This window comes from Tetrao urogallus, assembly GCF_951394365.1.
Source record: "Tetrao urogallus genome assembly, chromosome: 1".
In the NCBI taxonomy this organism is placed as follows: domain Eukaryota; kingdom Metazoa; phylum Chordata; class Aves; order Galliformes; family Phasianidae; genus Tetrao; species Tetrao urogallus.
The window spans coordinates 125854405-125873712 of record NC_136813.1 but is presented as its reverse complement, the minus strand read 5'-3'; the positions used below and the strand labels follow the sequence as shown (position 1 = coordinate 125873712).

General features: G+C 38.3%; 1 protein-coding gene across 1 annotated transcript in view; it reads right to left on the bottom strand.

Annotated features, from left to right (window-relative positions):
- Window positions 1-19308, bottom strand: part of SCUBE1 (signal peptide, CUB domain and EGF like domain containing 1) — a gene marked incomplete at both ends in the record, with an annotated part of 198780 nt that overhangs the window by 38496 nt on the left and 140976 nt on the right. The window contains one exon of the mRNA XM_079545374.1: window positions 8411-8533. Coding sequence (XP_079401500.1) covers window positions 8411-8533 — 123 coding nt within the window. The remainder of the gene's footprint in view (window positions 1-8410; window positions 8534-19308) is intronic.

The following is a 19308-nucleotide window of genomic DNA, read 5'->3' as shown; positions in this document are numbered from 1 at the left end:
TTCTGTGGTTCTTTTTAAAAGCAACTCCTATTGAATTACAGCTTTCAGCACAATTTATCAACATATTATTGTTTGTGGAAGAATACTACCTTCCTGCTCAAGCTATTCCAAGGCTGACTCACATCCTGGTAATTCATTAATACATACGATTTTAGTCCAATAACATAATTTCTGCACTATGCATACAATAAATCCTACAGCATCAAATGAAAAATATACCTCAAATTCTCTTCCTAAGCATTAATGGAACATTTTACTTGGCTTCCCACACACAACACCACAGGGAGGGGAACAGACAAAGCTGTAGAAAGCAATTTGATAGCAATATACGTTAGAGAGTTTAACACGGGAACATAAGAGCTGCAATACTGAATGAGACCTGAGGTCAAACTAATCTAGTATCTTCCAACAGTAGCCTGTGTCAGAAGCTTCATGGGAAAAGAGAGGTAGAATAATTTGCCCCAGCTGCCCTCCCCACAGTAAGTGTCATCCCATTAGGAATTGATTTAAAGCCCAGATTGTGAGGTTTAATATTTCTTTCAAGCAGCAGCAATCAAAAAAATTAACTTATGATAACTCTGTATGTGCTGCAGAGAGGAAAACTGCAGGTGGGGGGAATGTATTTGTTTTCATGTTTCAGCAGACATAATTGCTACAACCAGCATGGGAGATACTATCACTTGGCAAACAAACCTGTACTGGCTAGAACTGCATATAATTTATGCCTGAGGCATTTATTGTTTCTGGGTATGATCTTGCAACTCTTTTTTTTCTCACAGAGGCAGACTCTACCACTATTCACAATCTCGCTGACACCAAGAGCAAGCACCATGTGTAACAGGAAGGGTTTGAGATGTATTCCTCCTTTCATCAACAGTGCAACGTGTTGCCTCTCAGCAGAGTATTTTCTTAACCTGACACTAGCAACAATATGGTGCCTGTCATAAGTAAGATATTTTCATAAGGCTCAGTGACATTCAGTGCCTAGGAGAAAATCTGCATAGGGAATGAACATGATCAGTGGCAGGGAAATTATCTCAAATTTCCTTCCTGGTTTCCAGAAGCAGCTCCCAGCATTGCCTCTGGTGTGCCACTGGTTCTCATTGGTTCTTGGCCCACATCTGCAGCTGAACTGGCACAGCTGTCTGTATGCCAAGTGTGAACAGAACCAGACCTACTGGGCCAGACTCAGGTGGAGTGGCTGCAAATCAGCCTAAGGAAGGAAATGTATTTTGTATCTTACAGTATGGCTATTTGATGTGGATGAATGTAAGAGTGCATAAATGCAAAACCACTCTCCTTCATGTGCATCACACAAATGTATATTGATACAGGACAGCTTGAGTCCCTTCATCCCGTTTTCTCACTACTCACTCCTGCAACGGCAGTTACTTACTCTGTTCAAGTGGTTTAATGGGACAAGGACCAACAGATTCCCTTAGTGTGACTGCAGTGTGAGCACAGTAGCCTGCTGAGTACCACAGCTTTCTTAATAATAGAAGTGAAAACTAAATGAAGCCCTGTATATTTTTCTGAATACTGAAGACATGAAACTTAGAAGCAAATGCACACGCAAACTCAGGTAGAAGTCAGTGAGGGGATTTATAAGCCTGCTTGCTACTCACCCCATGATGCAGATGATCTCTGTTATCCCTGTTATCATCTTCCTTTGCAGCGACACAGGGAGCAGCTCCCTTAAGGCTTGCTGACACTCTGCACCAGTTGCAGCCTAGTCCTGACAATGAGTCTAACATCCTGAGTGAGAGGTATGGGTGGGTTCAGGTAAAACTGTATTTTAAATATTAAGAAGAAAACAAACTATGCAAAGCAGTGACATTTCTGTTGGTATCTTCTTTAGGTCCTCCTACCTGGCTGTGAAACTGTGACAGAATAATACTGTTGATGCCACTCCAGAAAGAAAGGAAAGGCTAAATTGGCTTATTCTATTTATTCAGTGAGAAAGAGAAAGGGATGGAACGACAGGAAAACTTTTTAACGTTTTTCACTATTGTGTTGGCTAAACAATGACATTGGCCCATTGAACCTGAAGGGTCTGGGCTTCACCCATTGTCTTTCAAGGTAACGTACATAAAACATCAGATCTAGCATCGATACAGATCAGCTGAAAGATTTCATCAGTCCCTTTACTGCTGCTTGGTGCAGCTGTAACCACATTTCCCACAGCTCTCTGCCACTGAGACTGCACTAGAATATACTCAGCTACTGCTCAGAGGATGAAGAGTCACAGGAGTAGCACTATGGTAAAAAGGTATCTTGGCTTGACCGGGAGAGTTACAGCATTCCTTCACTTCAAGGAATTTCCTCAGGTTTTTGAAATGAGATACGGGATACAGGATTCTCCCTGTCCTCCGTTTTCACGATGTAGTGTGAGAGAGAAAGGGACAGATATTCCAGCCCATGCATTCAGTTAAGTACCTTAACACTGGTAGCTTTGTCCTGTATAAATCAATGCAAGTGGTGTACCCTCATCCTGTGACCTTCATCAGGTTATTTGACTGGGGCAAGGTCAATTGCTTTTCTGGGTTACATGATCAAATATGGGTCACTGTTATGTAAGCCAGGGGACAAAATCATCTCTGCCTCCTTTTTATTTTTTAATTTGGTCCCTCTACATCCAAGAAATGCGATGATTCAGTGCTGCTGGTGTGGATACATCAATTTACTTGGGATTAAACTGGTTCTGTCCAGCCATATTTATCATCAATGCTTCCATACAGAAGAGTATAGAGAGATCTTTGTAATTAATCTCTGTGGGCTTCTTTAGGCCAAAAATAATTCCCACAAACACTTTCTATCTGTCGTTCCTTGTACGATTAATCCCTCATTTCATGCCCATTTTCAAAATGAAGATACCATGATATAATTGACCTTGGAAGGCTAATACTACATATTTTGTACAAGTAAGTGAAAAGACAGATGCTATGAGATATGATTAGATATCTAGTTAACACAACAGTGTTTCAAGATCAGATCTGTGTGATCTTTGGATAATAGATATTTGCTGTATTTTTCAAGGAGCTCTTTTCTTTCTCTTGTTCTGGAATGAAGCTTCTCCCAGCAGGTATTCATCAGTAGCCCTATGTGAAGCATACTTCTAACATACTGATCATAGGCTCAGATAGGGATAACAAAGCAGCCCTGAGGTTGGGTTCAAATCTTATTTAACTTCTGCTCAGTGACAACCTGAGAAACAAAGACAACCTGCTGGGCAATACTTGAGGTGTTTTACAGGTCCGCATCGCAATATGCTGGCAGAGTTACTAAGGAAACTGCCTCAATATCTGCTCACAAGATACCTGGCTCTGGCCACTACTTGCAGTGTTCTACTCCACGCGTGTCAAGTTTCTGAGGAACAGTTGTCTGGAAGCAAAGCTGGAAAGGCAGAATGGAAGGATACAGTGGAGCACATAAGAAGTACATTTGTTTTTAAAGAGAGAAAGAAGAGCCCAAATACACTAATGTGATAATGGATGTGCTCATGTCTTTCTCTTGTATTGAGAAGGAAAAAAAAAAATCAGCCATACTCAAGCTTTATTGGTTATTCTGTAGTGCTATAAACCCACAAACATCTAGCAACATGTGCCCATAGAAATTTACTAGAGCAAGAAGTTGGTATATAATGAAGCTAGAGAGCCTAATTCTATTTTGGACTTTGTGTTGTACAAATTTACATTGTAAATTTACTGAGTTCCCCTTTGACAGACACCAATACTACCAAAAGCAGACTAGGAGGCACTGCACTCTAGTGCCTGGTTACAAAATAGTAATTACAGTTGTTTAAAATCTGGTAGGAGAGTACTACAGAATAATCAACAGTCAAACAGGAATACATTGAAACAAAAAATGCTGTAACCTAGTGTGTAGTTCCTAATGTGCTAGAGGGGTGCTATTGCCTGGCAAACAATCATCTCCTTTACAGTGGCTGTATCAACTGAAATAGCTACTTAGAGAGCCTTCTTTAAGGCTGAGCACCATGACTGTGAGATCTAGCAATCGAGCCCTACTTAAACTCACTTTTGAGGCACTGAATTGCTTCCTGCATAAGGTTAAATTCCACAGTACGCAAGGATTTGGCTTTATTTCGGCAGAGGTGGAAAGGGGCAGAGGATGGCAGTAGATTTAGCAGCCCAGAGTCTTACATTCTGTTCACTGCACATCCCCACTAAAAGCACTTCTTTTTTTTTTTTCTGAATGCAACTCATCTTTTCAACTCTACCACTCCCTGGAGAGTTATGACAAATGAGTTTTGCTGTCTTTCCTTGTCTTCCCTTGCAGAAGGCAATTCCTACAGCAGGAAGAGAAAATTATTTATGATAGAATTTCACACATTTTTCTGGGTGTTTAATGAAGCTTGAACTTGAGTAGAGCAGAGAGTGCTTATTGTAGAATTTTTTTCAACATCACTGCACAACAAACAGAATCTTAATAAGCAATTAAGTTAACTGGCTTTAAAACTCATATGGCTGAGTATTAAGGTAATTATGTCTGCACTTATATACATTCATTGTAGCTTTAAGTAGTCTTGCTTGCTGTTTTGTTGCTGTTGTGCTTCTAAAACTAATCTGAGTTGTTGTCCTGCTGTTAATTACCACAAAGGTTATAAATACAAGACATGCTTGCTATGAATATAGCCAAGTTATTGTGTTATGTACTCAAAGAAGTTGCAGGCCTCTTGCACGGCTTATATTAACAGATCCAATGGTTTCTTCCAGTACTAATGAATTTACAATACTTTAGGCTTAAGGGATCTGTTAAACCAATATACAGTAGATGTATTTGATATTGCCAAACAGTGATTTTGCCATCAAAGGTGAAAAAAACCCTATTTTTAAGTTTCCATGAAAAGAGAGACTCTGGGAAAGCTGTATTAGCCTCCACAATATCACTGTCAAGGCAGTGTGGATTCTTTACCTTCTGGGTTACAAATAAGTTTCCTTTTAAATGGTTGGAATGCAGGGGAGGGGAAAGGAAGAAACCCCCTACATTCTCCTTGTCTAACAAGGAGTGTAAGCGTGAGAACCACTCCCTAGCAGAAGTAATCTGTGATTGACAATAGTTTTCTTTGCAACCAGGGCTAAAAATGGTTTAGCTGTAAACAGACAAATGCAGAACATTTTAATTCCCTTTACAAATGCAAGGACTGCTTACACAAGCACTCTCCATGTGGAATGGCTAGCCAGTGGCACCAAGCAATCAGCAAGCTTCAGAGCTCCTGAAAAATGATGACTTTTCATTGCAGAGTATGAGCACAAATACAGGAGAGGTTTTTTTGTTTTTTTTTTTTTTTTTTTTTTTTTTTTTTTTTTTTTTTTTTTTTGCTTTTGTCTTGTAATGAAGAAGCAGGGTAGATTCACAAAAACTTGAAGTTTATTCTCCGTATTGTCAAGGTGTTCACAGATATGATCTGAGGCAAGCTACTATACTGGACTTCACCCTTCTGGCTTGAAAAACTGAGAGAGAAATATTTTCCCCTTCACAGAGACAATGAATGTGTGTAAGGCACTTTGCACAATGGGGTGGGAGTTAAGCAAACAGCCAGAACAAAGTCTGAGGCTTTGATACAATTTCCCTACAACCTTAAAGTTGGCCCTTCAGCTCTGCAATGAGTCTACGAGGGTCTGCAATGAAAAGACATCAATGAAATGAGGTGACAGGGGACAACCTTAGCATTTCACAATTATTATACTGGTACCTTTGTATGGAAACACTGAAAATTGTCTTATGCTGAAGTTAACAATCACATGAAGAAAATTATGTAGCAGCAGCTTATTTGTATTTTCAACAGTGTGAAAAATATTGCTAACACAAACAGTGTATCTATGGCTGTTTTTCTTTACAGACTCTTTGCTCTGAATCAGATTCAAACACAGACTTACCCAGGGACTCTGCAGGTCTTAAAAGGGTAAGCTTACCAATTGTTTGCAAGGACATTCTGTCTAAAATTAGCAGAATCTGTTCCTGGATGTGAATGATGGACTTATTTGAAGATTAACTCCCTATACACTAGGAAGGCCATCTGAATAAAATAGGTCTTTGACCAAAACAACATACACTTCCAAGGTCCTAAATTAATATTTGTAAACACTGATTTGTAACTGACAATAAGCTTTAGTTTCAAAATGGAAACCAGAGGAGAAAGGCAATACTGACAGCAAAATCATAAGTCATAAAAACTCTATTATTATGAATCAAAACAACAGACATAACAGAAGTTTTATGGAGTCAAATTAAATGTTTTTGATTCATACATTGAAAAGGATGATATAGCCAAAATATATATTTTTTAATCTCTCAGTAATGTTCTATGGTTGATATTGAATGGCTGGTGCCCCACAAAAAAGCTATAGATGATTTATATGCTAGCAGAATCACTAACCCCAAACCACATTTTTCTGTCAGACCTGACTTAATATCTATAAACACTTCCACTAACTACATTCTCTTTGCAGAGGAGCAATGAAGTACAGGTGGTTCATACATCAATGATTTGTTGATCTATAAATTCACTTACCTTACTTCTTTATTAGCAGGCTTTCTGACTGCCTGAATTACCTACTACCACCTTAAGCACCAGACAGGAACTAAATTATTGAGGAGTGCTCCCTCAACAAAGCTGGCATCATACCACAGCTGCTGTATCAGTCTCCGGAATCCAAATACTTCAGGCTTCAAACAGGAAATAACTCTGTCCTCCCCACTGCACACTTCGAAGGACCTACATTGTTGGGAGCAAAGCAAATTCTCCACCTTAAGAATTCTCCAAGCCTGCATTAATCAGGCTGTTGGGCCAACAGATAAGCTACAGTTGACAGGTCAATCAACATACCCTGTAGAGGAAGAGTGCCCACCCTTGCCCACTGACAATGGAAAAAGTAGGATGGCCAGGTGATGTTTGTATTTCTGAGCTAACAATTCTTGTCTGACCATGAAGGTGAGCAGAAGATGAGCTACTGCTTCATTCATTGCATGGTATGTACTGTTACCAACAAGTCACTCATTAAGTGTCCCAGGCACACAGAGAAGCAAAACTTTCACAAACAAGGTTTACAGAACTGCTTCCAGTTTCTCATTATCACAAGTACCTGATTATTTATAAGTAGGTTTGCAAAGTTACTAGGACTTTGCATCATGAACAAATACATTTTGTACTAGCTACTGCCTAACAAGAATGCAGGTCTTGAGTTCTTCCTTGTTGTACTCACAATGACTTCAGTGGCAAAACCTCTTACTGATATGACAGTGAAAGCATGTTACAGCATAAGAAACTCAAGAAACAGAAAGCATTCCTAACTATCTCTAAAGGCATCATGAAAGGAATATTTCTTTTTAACATTTTGTCTCTATTTTTAGCAGGTGTATCAAAACTTGGCAACTTACAACTTTTGATGTGACTCAACATTGTTTCTATCTAAACATGTGGAACTCACTGTTGCCAATCTGAGCTTTTCCCATCGTGTCCTAGCATGAAAGTAACCTTGCACTGACTTCTCACTGACAAACTCATGGTGCAGTAGGCTTCCTAGGCAACAGAAGTACCAACGAGATGCAGTGCAAAACCTCTGGAAAGACATATGGATCTTCAGACTTTTTTTTCTCCTTTGTTGATGAACAAAGAAGCTTTAAAGTACTGCTGTTTTGGACTTTGTAACTTTTATGTGTTCAAAACCCATGCAAATAATCATGAATAAAAAGGCAAGCCCAGTAGAAAAATTTCCATGAATATTTCCTTCTTCCCTTTCTATTTCAAATGATGCATCCTCATCTTTGTAGTCTTTTTGAGGACGCTTCTACAGCATAAAGCTATAGAATTCACACGTTTAAAATAGTTACACACTTATCTAGTCATAGAATTTATAGTACTGTATGACTTCGGTAACAAATCATGAAGCACACAACAAATATGACATAAATCATACTTCATTTGGATTCTCTCAAAATTCCTTTTATAAACTAATTTTATCAAGAAAAAGTAAGCTCACAAATTAGACTATTTTTTCACTTCAACTATTTCAAATGCTCTATTCCAGTAAGTTATTCCAAATGAATTCACTGCAAATAAGGTATACTTCTGTCCCACAGAGATCACAGCAAATTAGAGGACATGAACACTAGAATCTTTGCCTCTGCTAATTCCACTACACCACAGGGATTTTCCTGCTTCAGCAGGACACTGAAAACAATGAAGCAAGAAATTTCCAAAAATATTCTAAAACAACTTCAGAAAATCAAAATCTGGTAGGTATTTTCTAACTTTACTTCCTATGACAGTGTGATTAAGATCTCTAATATAAAATTACATTCCCCCGACAATTAAAAAAAAAAAAAAAGAAAGTCATCAATTGAAATTAACAACTTCATTATATAAAGAGTAAAATAAATGATGTATTACCTTGACAGGTCCGTTCATCTGTGAGTAGTTTATAGCCCTTCTGGCAGCTGCATTCAAAGCTGCCAACTGTGTTTCGGCAGAAATGGTCACAGCCACCATTGTTTACCAAGCACTCATCAATATCTGCAAGGAATGAAGGGGAAAAATTTAGTTCATGACTGCAAAAAGAGTATTTTAAGTCAGGAGTATAGGAGTTTACACAGATTCCCAAGGAGGCTGCTGTCCCTTTAGGAAATAAGTTCATCGGATGCATCCGTTCCCAAACCTTCCTGGCAAGGCTTACTAAAGACCTATGGCTGAATTGTTCTGGAGACAGAAGTACTTCTGTCAGCAGTGGAAAAAATAAATGACCAAACTGAGGTATTTTGATGTTAAAAACTATTGAGGGAAGATTCTTTGTAGATGTAGTGATCTACCTAACAGAAGACTTCGGCTTAAAACATTAATATCTCCCCTAACACAGAAACTCTCAAAACATGAGAAAACTTGAAAAAATGAAATAACAACAAACACAAAGTAAAACCCATTTGACTTATCACAAAATACTTCCATTATTACTATATAAAGAAATGAAAAGGTATGTTAGAGAGGGTCCAGAGGAGAGCCACACAGATGATCAGAGGGCTGGAGCACCTCCCCTACAAAGACAGGCTGAGGGAGCTGGGCTCTCCATCAGCCTGGAGAAAAGAAGGCTGCGGGGTGACCTCATTGCAGCCTTTCAGTACCTAAAGGGAGCCTACAAACAGGAGGGGAATCAACTCTTTGAAAGGGTAGATAACAGCAGGACAAGGGGAAATGGTTTTCAGTTGAGGGAAGGAAGATTTAGGTTGGATATCTGGAGGAAGTTCTTTACCAAGAGAGTGGTGAGGTGCTGGAACAGGCTGCCAAGAGAGGCTGAGGCTGTGGATGTCCTGTCCCTGGAGGTGTTCAATGCCAGGTTGGATGGGGCCCTGGGCATCCTGGTCTGGTATTAAATGGGGAGGTTGGTGTCCCTGCATGTGGCAGGGGGTTGGAGCTTGGTGATCCTTGAGGTCCACCTTGAATCTACCTCCTACACCTTATAACTTCTAAAAGTTTTGAAAATCTGGAATGCCCAGTCCATAAAAGCTTGTGTAACATGGATATGATAGCTCACAGAACCTCATTTGAAATGCAGGGCACTTTTCCACCCTTCCCTGCTTACCAAAATGTGGATGCAGATTTTCTGAAAAAAAAACCCCAAACTTATTACTTTTTCAGGAGAATAATACTGCAAAAATATAGGCCTTTTTAGAGATACAAACAAAAGAAGCAATATGTCAGAGCCTTGGTGCATACTTCTGGAAGAGAAAATGAGATTCTTCAGAAAAATAAGTGGAATGTGATCTTTGCTACTGAAAAGTTTCTTACTATAAGCTCTGAAACTTTGAAGAAACAGCTGATCATTTAAAAAGCAACTCCTGCAGAACACAAAGCTAGGAACTAAAACGTGGAGATGGAAATTTATCAAGTATAGCACGATACTGGTGAGTGAAGGGGGCATTTAGCACGATTTAAATTTTAGATGACTTTGAGGGTCTGTTATTCACTCGTTTTTGAAAACATGATTACACGCATGAGAAAGTAATAAGGCTCTTACCACATTTCTACGCATGGAATACAAAAAGCAGCCAAATATATCTGCAAGAGGAGTGAGGAGGTTAATCTAGAAATTTTAATAGCTCAGAAGCAAATTCAGCCCACTTTCCTAAATGGTGCTTTGCTGCATGGACACTAAACAAAATACATTCAGGAGGGTGTACGTCTCCAATGAACAAGAATGGCATGTATAATGAAAAAAATTTGCTCAATGAGCTGGACATATGGAAAACAGAAATGAAACCTTAGAACTAATACTACACTTTATTGGTTTTGTATCTGCTTCTGCACAGGAGTGGACTTTGCATTCAATACTACTAAAAGCAGGAGGGTAAAATGATAGACTGCAGCTGTGGTGGTATCAAGCCTTGAGTGCGCTGCCCAAATGCAATCTCTGTCTCAGGTAACAGAGCCTCAAAGTGAGCTGATAGCGGGAGTCATTTCTTGTCTGTGATCCTCAAGTTCTGGTGACTGAAACAGAGTAGCCAAGGACAGATAACCTTAGCTCCCAGCCTGACCTAGTGAAGATTACACTGCAGGCTGCTCTACACAACAGCGTGAGACTGTAGGCAGCAACCCATCTGGTTTCAGCTATGATTACAAGGACAGGGACAGATCAGTGGTGAAAACACATGACTAGTTGGTCTAGTTCCCCAGCCATTTCCATTCTGGTGAGTTCTCTCTCTTAGCTCCAACAAGTGTTAACTGGGTCTCTGGTACACTTCTCGTGATGGATTACCACAACTGCTCCATCCTTTTTCACAGCACAGATGTACCTTGCCATGACAAAACTTTTGGACAAATTAAACTGTAAATTAAAATTGCTAATATATTGTGCATCATGAACACACAGAACAGTCATCCGTCATGAGGAATGTCTCCTTTACCCTTGATAAGAACAACATGACCTCTGGGCTATGAAGCAGAAATTACTTGCAGCCGTCAAACACCATTCTGAAGGATTGATGTTTTAAATGATAGCCCTTGGATTTCACATGTTACATTCCAGACTACAGTCTCGCTAACTTTTTTTCAGGGTCTCTGCAGTCCACAAGGGACAGAAATGAAACCTTCCTGGCCTCAGAGGGTAGGTTTGAAGCTGTTAATCCATTTCAATTCCACTGACAATGCAGCATATCAGTTTTACACCAGCAATTCTTTGGAGTAATCCTGAGCCAGGATCTATGCAAAACCTGGGAGAGTCCACAGGAAAAGAAAGTTTTTATTCATTTCTTCTCGCTGGATGACATGACATGGCCTTTTAAAACCAGGACCATCAAAACAGAATAGAGGTCAAAACTGTTAGCTGCAAAAACATTCTAAATAACACAAACAGCGCCAGTGTCTCTGCTTTCACTGTATTTCTTTCCATGGCCATAGCGAGACTGACAAGGCATGTAAAAATTATTTCACTCTATGGAGAGCAGTACACTGCTGCATTTCACTTGAAAGAGAGCAGTATCCAACCACATCATGTCTAGCTGGTTCACAGAAATTGCACCAAGCCTATATCCCCACTATTTTTCTTTCCACAGCTATAAATAATTTGTGTTATGAGCCATGTGAAAATAAATGATTCCACTGTGTGAGAAAGGGGGGCCCATTTATCTCTAAACTGACTGGTACCCACCTTTGTCAGGTGGCTCCTGTGAACTTCACAGAGAGTATGCTTCCATGGCATGTCTGCCTACCATGCAGGGGAAGAAAAACACACTGGAAACCCATCACGATATCTCTACCAGATTTGAAATTTCTTTGTCAAATCTCCGTATTATTTTCTATGATTGGGACTGTTTGTAGAAATTATAAAACTGTTATTTTCACACATAGCTCTGAAGTGGCTTGTTTCTAATTGATAATGCAAGTTGCATAAAAATGGTTCAAACTTTCCACAGTGCTCTGTTCCCCCATATCCCTAGAAATACAAGAGTATATAAAGAGCTATATTTCTCCACAAGGGCTGTATGTGAAATGCTCTGATAATCAGTGTTTACACAAAACTCTGGTCATTTCAGACCAGCGGGCCTGATGGGCTGCCAATGCATTAGCAATGAAATCCAAAAGGATTTCTCTTACTGTAGCAAGAGCATTGATATAGTTAAACGATACCTTGCTCATACAAGCTATGGATCTGCTACAAACACCAAATGACAGCTTCTGCACAAATGGACACAGACCAATAACAGACTAAGGACAAACCACAGAAGTCTGGTGGAGAATGATGGAATGACTGTTCCTGTTTCACTTTGTAGCTTTTCAAGCTCTGCTTAGCATAAGTCATGTTAAAAAGACACTAGTTCTGATCTGGATGCGAGTCATGAGAGTGAATGCATGAATGTATATGTGCTACGAACTCAGAAAGCTTTACCTTGCCACACACAAGTCAGAGAACAAATTAAAAAGTAGTGATTTTAAGTAACTTAGAATTTAGCTTTCCACATAAGCTGCTTAAATAGAACTTGAAAGGGTAATCAACATGTGATCTTCGCTTAGCTCTTAAACAATGATGGATATGGAGATTTCCAAAGCCTCATCTCGGGCGGAAGTTAGGCTGCTTTTTTCAATGGCTGGACAAATATTTGAACTGATTCTGTCTGTCTAATCCTTTGCAGTATTAAAATGCTACCTAGCTCCAGGAAAATAATATACTCCAAGATCAACCAAAAATAATTACAGGAACATCATGCCCTTCTTGTTTTTGCTAAAGAAAGCATGTTAAGATTAATTACGCTATTACCAACATTCAGGGGATATTGGTAGGCATATTCCTTCAGAGTGGGCTAATCTGCCAATTCTTAGCTTTTTATTCCCACTCATGGCATCTTCCTCTGCTTTCCTTTCTTTCTTTCTCTTTTCTCATGCTTCTAAAAATCACCACTCTTCCCTAACCGTTATAACTATTGTTGCCTTGTTGACACAGGTATTAGTTCCCTGATGCATGCAGACCACAAAGTACTTTATAAAACAGGCCACAAAATTCTTTAACCTTGTCAGTGCTGGGGAAATAGATGCGCAGAAAAACAAATTTACTCTGCCAAACATGAATACCACCTCAACGCACAATCCAACAAGGCTGCCTTACTTAGTATGACAAACAGGACAGGCCTGCACAAAGCACACATTGCTCTACATTATAAACATTATCAATGCTACCTAATGCTTAGATTACAATTGTTTTTATTTGCCTCTTAATTTTTTCAGAGTAACTTGCAATACAGTAAGTAACTTGGGATTAACAAAAACATAACCTACACTCTAAATGTGTTAAATTACACTTTCCAAACTACAGGGGCTGCTCCGAAAGTGATGCATCCTATTTTATTATGTTGTCCCATTGAAACAGAAGCAGATGTTGGTGGTATGGCAGTAGAGGTTGAACCTTCCTGCCAATATTCCATTACATTTTGTTGCTGTGAAACAAACAGCAGCAAAGGGCTGTCCGGCAAAAAGGCATCTGACAAGTGGAAGTGTGTATGAAGCAATGGTGTGTCACTGAATTTCTCCAAGCAGAAAAAAATGACACCCACTGACAATCACCAACGCTTGCTGAACGTTTATGGAGACCAAACGGTGAATGTGAGCACACAGAAGTGGTGGCACTGCAAGAAAATCTAGATTTAAATGCTGTCTGGTAGATTACAGGGAGTCAGAAGTCCTAGTCCAGTTTTCTAAAAGGTTTATCTAGCAGTCTGGGCAAGTTTTAACACCTCCCTATTTTATTTTATCCCTGTAATGAGGCATTGGTAATTATTACTTGATATTTTCAGGACAAATACTTTAAAATGATTTATTTTAATTGAACAAAGCATTTTGAAAAAAAGTCATTTACTGTAAAAAGTACTGTCAAATTACAGACATTTTTCCTTTTTAGTCTGGGCTTTTGAGTGGTTTGACACAACAGCCTGTATTGGTAGCATTTTATCCTGAAAGACATTGTGAATATGTGTAGAACCATACAGGCACAGTCCACTTTAAGAAGTACATGCGCTTTTCCACCACTCTATCTGTGACTGCGCTCTCTGAACGAAGCTCACTGCCTCTAACATGTTTTGCATATTTCAGAGAGGAATAATTCTATTTACGCAGCATCTTCTATTTGAGGATTTCAAAGGCCAGGATCTTATCAACTTTATTGCATTAAACCTACAAACACTTCTGCAGGAGAGATAAGTTTAATTATTTCTCATTTAACAAACGTGAAACTGAGGTGGGTAGGGTAGTGCGTGACTTTCTTGCATCAGATAGCTATAAAATGAAATAAGGCATATTTTATAGCACCTCTAATTTGAGTTTTGCACTTCAGTGACATCCTCATTTTCCCTCCCATAGTGCTAATTAACTGTAATGTATGATAATCATTACTGAACCAAAGTTCCACTAAGTAGCAAATGAAGGTTATCTATTTAATTAGCTATATGGTTAGGTTGTGGGGCAAGGCATTCTCCTAATTAACAGAACTAAAACTAGACTGGGCAGACAGGAATGAGTGTAATTAAAATTTAATCTCCCTCATCCCGAAAACATGCTGCTCACAAAATGGAGAGCTTTGTGTAAATGCTCTTATAGCATGGGAGGGTTGAGGCAGGTTTCAACACATTTCCCTCATGTCACTTTCTCCATTTTCACCTGTTATCTTTGCAATTTCACAAAGAAACCTGTCTTCCAACACAGATGGTAATCTGTCACATATGGATTTAGGTGTCAGCTATTCTGCTTCAGGACATATCCACTCTGACATTATCCACCAACCAATCAATAAAAGAGTCTGCCAGGCTGCCAAGAGATCAATCACCTCGTAAAACAAACATTATGTCCCATTATTTTCTTATTACAGTTAATTAGATTTATAAAACACAAAAAGCTTTGAAAGTGAAAAACTTAGAAATGCTGTCAGAACAGTTTAGGCCATGATTTCTCATTTGTGAAAGGGAAGGGATTTACTAAATCTATCGAGAAAAGAAAGGATTTTCATTTAAAAATTTTGCTGAACAGTGAATTCTTTTTTTAACTTAAAAACATGTTAGTGCAATGCTACCAACTCAAACAGTGCAAGTTGTCTTAAGACTGATACCAGAATGTGAAGTGGACTGGAGATTTAAAGAGAGAGGGTGATATAGTTAATACTGTCTAGAGCTAATTGCAAAAAAAAAAAAAAAAAAAATTACAGAAAAAAGGGAAAAGAAAAAAAAGCTATAGCGATCCCAGAAAATAAAGTTAGTTTTCCTCAGACTGTAAGATTTTAGTAACGCAAGTGTTTTTTTTTAATAAAACACTGGAGAGGGAGAAATAAGTGTGCAGTTATGACTTGGGGACAACATAATGTGTCTCTTTTGCAAAGCATCTGGGAAGTGAAGTACACTAGGTTCTGTGAAACTCAAGTGGAAATAATGACAGTTTAAGCTCATGTATACTTAGAGGTTGTGTTTAAAGAGGTGGTACTGAACTGTGCAAATATATAGGTTGAATACTTACCTACCTTCATTATTCACATAGCCACTATTATCATAATAATTTTACATTTAATGCTTATGTGGTTTATGAAGGAGGAGATGAGGCAGACAACTATATGAATTGGTGAAAGTTATGTTCAATGGCTACACTAAAGGGGTTAATCTAGTGGCTCTCAAGGCAAAAATCAGACAAAACTGCTGAGCTAATACCCCTGGGCACATTATCTGTTGTAACTCTCACTAAAAAACAGTGCCTTGCCCTGACAGTATTCAACCTCTCCATGTAGTCTCAAAGAAAAGCACAAGGGCAAGTGAGAAAGCTGGATGCTACTGGAAGAAGATGCAAGAATCCTTGGACTTAGCACATTAACTCAATTTACCTTTTAGTTATTTTTATTTTTCCCTTTGGAATTACTCTTTCCTCAGGAAGGCTGTGTGCTTGTTTTCAAGAATCTCATCCTGCATCTAAAAATTCCTATACTTGTGCTTGATTTAGTTAAATAGAATTTAAAAATAAAATTGCTGTTGGGTAAGGACATTTGAAGACACTGATATGCTTTCTAAAATCCCATTATAAAACTGTTTTTTTTTTAATGATAAAACTACTCTTGCTGAAAAGGATAGTTGAATACTATTAATTCATGATAATTCAAATCCCTCATAACTGATGAATTAAAGAAAATTGGCTGGTGACCAACATTAACCCTCCAAAACTTTTTGAAGATATTTCTTCAACCATCCAGGGATCAATTCTGTATCTGGAAAGACAAATAAATTACTGAGAGCAGGATACAGCCATATAAAAAACAAGGGGAAATATTTGATGAAAAATAATGAAAGAAAAAAAAAACTACTGTAAGTTTTGAATGTTGGTAGCTATGATTATGCAAGTAGTTGACCCCCAAATTACAGAAGACACACCACACTTCTGTGGTTGCTGATCCTCGGGGAATTTTATTTTGTCAAACAAATGCAAGGTCTTTTCAACAACTCAAATGCAAAATATGACCCTCCCAAGCATTAATTTAAAGGATTTGACATTTTCAAAGGGGAGGTTCACAAAGACTAATAACAAATGCAAGTTTCCAGGGAGCAGGGATATTGCCTTCTCATGAAAAAACCCTAAGTTAGTACACACAAATTCATTTTCTGGGGATAGATGGAACCCTTGGGAAGGAATGAAACTCAGTTACATGGCAGCTGATCCAAGTCTGCAATTTTTAAATGGAAGATAATCTGTTATCTTATATTCGCCTTGTCAAAAATGAGTCTACAGCTGACAAATGAATTGAATGTCTTCAACCTAAGAATAAGGCAATTCCCCCAAAAAGGGAAGGGGTAGTGGAAGGTTTCACACAGTCTGGATGAGATAAATTTGCAGCAACAGTTAGAAAGCAAAAAAAAAATATATATATATATAATATATATATATATAATATATATATATATATACATTTTTTCCCTTCTCTTTTCTTCTTTCTGACAAATTTCACCTGTTACTATTTAAAATTTGAATTTCCTCTCACTTTTTAAATCCCATGAGTTTATCATTTCATTATTCCTCACTGTAACCTGGAACTTCACATCTCTCTCAGAAAGTCTAGATCAGATTATGTCTACATACCTAAAATTAATTGCGTTAGTGCCCACTTGAAATATATGCTCATCAGTCAATATCTGACGTCCACTTTTCCAGGCGTCTGAGTAGTTGTAACCAGCTATTACCAACCATTTTCTGTGTTCTTGTCCTCTCAAAATATCATACATTTCCTCTTGGTCAATCTTTCTCCATCTTCTTCTCTACATATACGGATTTACTATCACCTCTGCCAATCCTTCTCTTCCCTCCATGCCTCTCCCTCTGTCGGATGCACCATCATCTTGACACATGCCAGGTTTTTCTTAGCAATGACAACAGTCCAATCCCTCTTTTCTTTAGTAAAGAAAAGAGAAAAGCATTCTGATTCTGAGTCACCCTTTGGTCTTTTCAAAGCCTTGAAACTGTTGTTTCTAGGACATCCATACTGGGACAGATGAATATAGCTCCTCTTTGGGCATGACACAGAGCTCTTCACTGAGAAACTGCATCTGCCTGCCAGATGCTGTGACTATTTTCCTCACATTGGGTTATTCTTATTTGCTCTTTGTCTTGAGACTGGATAACATTGGTATAAACGCATTAAATGGCTGTGGCCTCAGCAGTGAGACTACTGCAGGCAGGATGTCATGTTTGCTTCTTTAATCCACATTTACAGAGACATTTTGAAAGTTTTTTTTTGTAGCTATCTGGCAGCTCATGTCCTAATCTGATTTCCGTGTCTTCCTTGTCTTCTCTACCCCTTCTAAAATAAGCAGCTTGTTCAAATTCAGGCATTGATCTTCTGTCAGTTTGCCCTTTCTGAATTCTGAGCTTGATGAGTTTTCTCAGACATCTTGCTCAGGTCCTTCAAAACTGGCTCTGTTGTTTAAAATTCCTTTTCAGTTTTAACCTTTCTTTTGTCTCCCTATATAACAAACTTATAAAATTTCCCTTTGCATTGTCTTCCTTCAACAACCACAAGTCTACTTATTATCTATACAGTGTTGCCAATGCACATGCTTAATGGATAGATCAAGGAATTCCCTGTGGAAGCATTTACTGGGTTGCACTCTAACGTGGTCTTTATTTTCCCAAAGATGTCAAAGTGTGTGCTCTCAGAAATTCTTGTCAGTACTCAAACACCTAACAGGATCGTTGTTTTCATGATGAAAGTGTTAACTTTCCTCTAGTTTAATATTGCCTTTCTTTACTTCTTTTTTTTTCAGTTCAGCAGTTGCATCCATTGTTTTATAGTCCTAAATCACCAACTGCCTGCCTTTGGGTTGCCTCTTTGACACAAGTGTCTCTAGTTTCTTCACCAAAAGTTTTTTTTTCAGAAGCAGTGGAAGAGGAAAGGGAAAGGGAAGGGAAATTCTTTGCTGTGCAACATATACCCAGGAAATATGTTCGTTTCCATAAATCACTTAAGCATTTTGAGATTCATAGAGCTTCTGTTTTTACTAAGATGACTTGACATGTGATCTTATGGTTCATTACACAGAAACACTCTAAAATGCTAGGAAATTGTTTGTCAGTAGGCATTTTACAGAAAGCCCAGTCATTTTCAATTGAACATTGAATTGCGCATTTAAACCTATGCAACTATATAGAAAATGACTATTTTGCTTCCTCCTAAAATCACTAGTCTAGTTACTGGAGGACATTACCATCTTTCTTCACATTATTCATAATTCATCAATTTATTTAGGTATTAACTTCTCACACAACACAAACACGTTCCTCTGTCCATTCACCACTCTGTGTCTATGCACACAGTTTATGTAAGAGGCTTCTGCATTGAATACTTTTGTTTGTTATTAAAAAAAAAGATCAGCCACAAGATTTGTATCTGACTTCAATCCTTTTGAGCTTCTTTAAACTACAAAGTCAGTGAGATTTTGGGTTTGCTTCAACAGTGAAGTTCTGTTATAAATTCAGCTTCAGCTCTTTCTCATTGCCTTGTATTCATTATGGAAAGGGCAAGTTTTTCTTAATTCATAGCTGTAGTGGCTTCTCATAATTTATATCTGGCCTCTTTTGCTTTCTGATAGCTTTTTATTTAAATGTACAGAGAAGCAAACTCAAATGGCATTTATATTTGAATGCGCACTTATTTCTAGTCACAAATAATAGGAAGGTACATTGTTACAGCTTGAAAAAAGAGTCATGTAAGGGCTCTGATGGAAGTAGAGTTGCTTTATAATGGATTATGAAAACTAGATCTTGATTTGACTCATGGGAAACTAACCTTA